The sequence below is a fragment of the Psammomys obesus genome, unplaced genomic scaffold (genome assembly GCF_907164565.1).
Source record: "Psammomys obesus unplaced genomic scaffold, mPsaObe1.curated_primary_1811, whole genome shotgun sequence".
Taxonomy (NCBI): Eukaryota; Metazoa; Chordata; class Mammalia; order Rodentia; family Muridae; genus Psammomys; species Psammomys obesus.
Window position 1 is genome coordinate 1,190,985 of NW_026596287.1, and position 1,431 is coordinate 1,192,415.

General features: G+C 38.9%; 1 protein-coding gene across 1 annotated transcript; it reads left to right on the forward strand.

The window, feature by feature from the left end:
* The first annotated feature begins 264 nt into the window (after positions 1–264).
* Positions 265–1,158, forward strand: LOC129668892 (putative vomeronasal receptor-like protein 4). The gene has a single exon (XM_055596990.1). It carries the CDS (start codon positions 265–267, stop codon positions 1,156–1,158), a length of 894 nt encoding a protein of 297 aa, XP_055452965.1.
* Positions 1,159–1,431: the final 273 nt, after the last annotated feature.

Below are 1,431 nucleotides of genomic sequence, written 5' to 3' on the forward strand. Positions count from 1 at the left end.
TATATAAATTAAATGTATAGCTTGGAAATTTAAATTTTTAAAAACAAGCCTTCATCATAGCATTTGAATCTTTATAAAATAACTCACAGAGAGTGCCATAGAAAAACATTGTGTTAATAAATCTGCATAATAAAATGCCATTACCTTATCCTCCAGAAAAGTCAGAAGATTTGAAAGAATTTTTGCTGATACCTATAATGATTTACTGATGATTTCTTCCAAAAGGTGTTTGCTGGATCAAGTATTCCTGCCTCAGATGTAAGGATGATTTTGGTCCCTGTCAAGGGCACAGTCTTCCTCTGTCTCACTGGTCTTGGCACTGCTGGAAACATCTTAGTTCTGGTGAGTTACATGCACATGTTCCAAAGTACCGAGAAGAAACCTATCCACCTGATTCTTGCTCACTTGGCACTGACAAATATCACCATGCTTCTGTCAAAAGGAATGCTAAAGACCATAGAAGCCTTTAATTTTGGAAACTTCTTAGATGATACTACTTGTAAAGTTGTTGTTTACCTGTCAAGAGTATCCCGCGGCCTTTCACTCTGCACCAGCAGTCTCCTCACGGTGGTCCAGGCCATCACCATCAGTCCCAAACAGTCCATGTGGCAGAGGCTCAAACTAAGGACTCCACGGCACATCATCTCCTCGCTGCTGTTCCTGTGGATACTCAATTCCTTAATCAGTATGAACTTACCATATTACATTAAAAACATCAACAGTGTGAACATAACACAGGTTAAAAAAAGTAGCAACTATTGCTATTTTCTGCCAGAAAGCTGGATAACAAGATGGATTTTTCTCACCCTCATGGTCCTGAGAGATGCAGTGTTTCAGGGTTCCATGGGAGGGGCCAGCGGCTACCTGGTATTTCTTCTCCACAAGCACCACCAGCATATTCTCTACCTTCAGAACTCCAAGATTCTCTACAAAACTCCCCCTGAGCTGAGAGCTGCTCAAAGTGTCCTCCTTCTGATGGTGTGCTTTCTTTTCTTTTATTGGGCAGATTGTTTTATTTGTTTATATATTACTTTGACGATAGAGAATTATTCCACAGAACTATATATTCCAGAGTTTCTAACCCTTGGTTATGCAGTTCTCAGTCCCTTCATGCTGATTCACAGAGACGGACATCTGACTAAATATTGTCATACTTAGTAATAAATCAAAAATCGATAAACATCCATTGATCCTTTCAGCATGCAAATAGGAAATTTGATAGATTTTTTGGGGCACATAAGAGATATAATAAGATTATTTCAAGCACAGAAAGGTGGCTCTCACTCACCAAATGGTGACAGTGCTTAGCTAGTAATAAGGCTGAAGAAATTTCAAGGCCTCAAATGTCTCTTTCTCCATCTTGCTGATACCTTGAAATCTTGCTGATGTTTCATGAAATAGCTGATATTCTTTTGTGTATAAAGAGTCATT

Excerpts from the sequence above, each read along its gene's own strand:
- LOC129668892 (XM_055596990.1), top strand. The coding sequence starts at position 265 with ATGATTTTGGTCCCTGTCAAGGGCACAGTCTTCCTCTGTCTCACTGGT.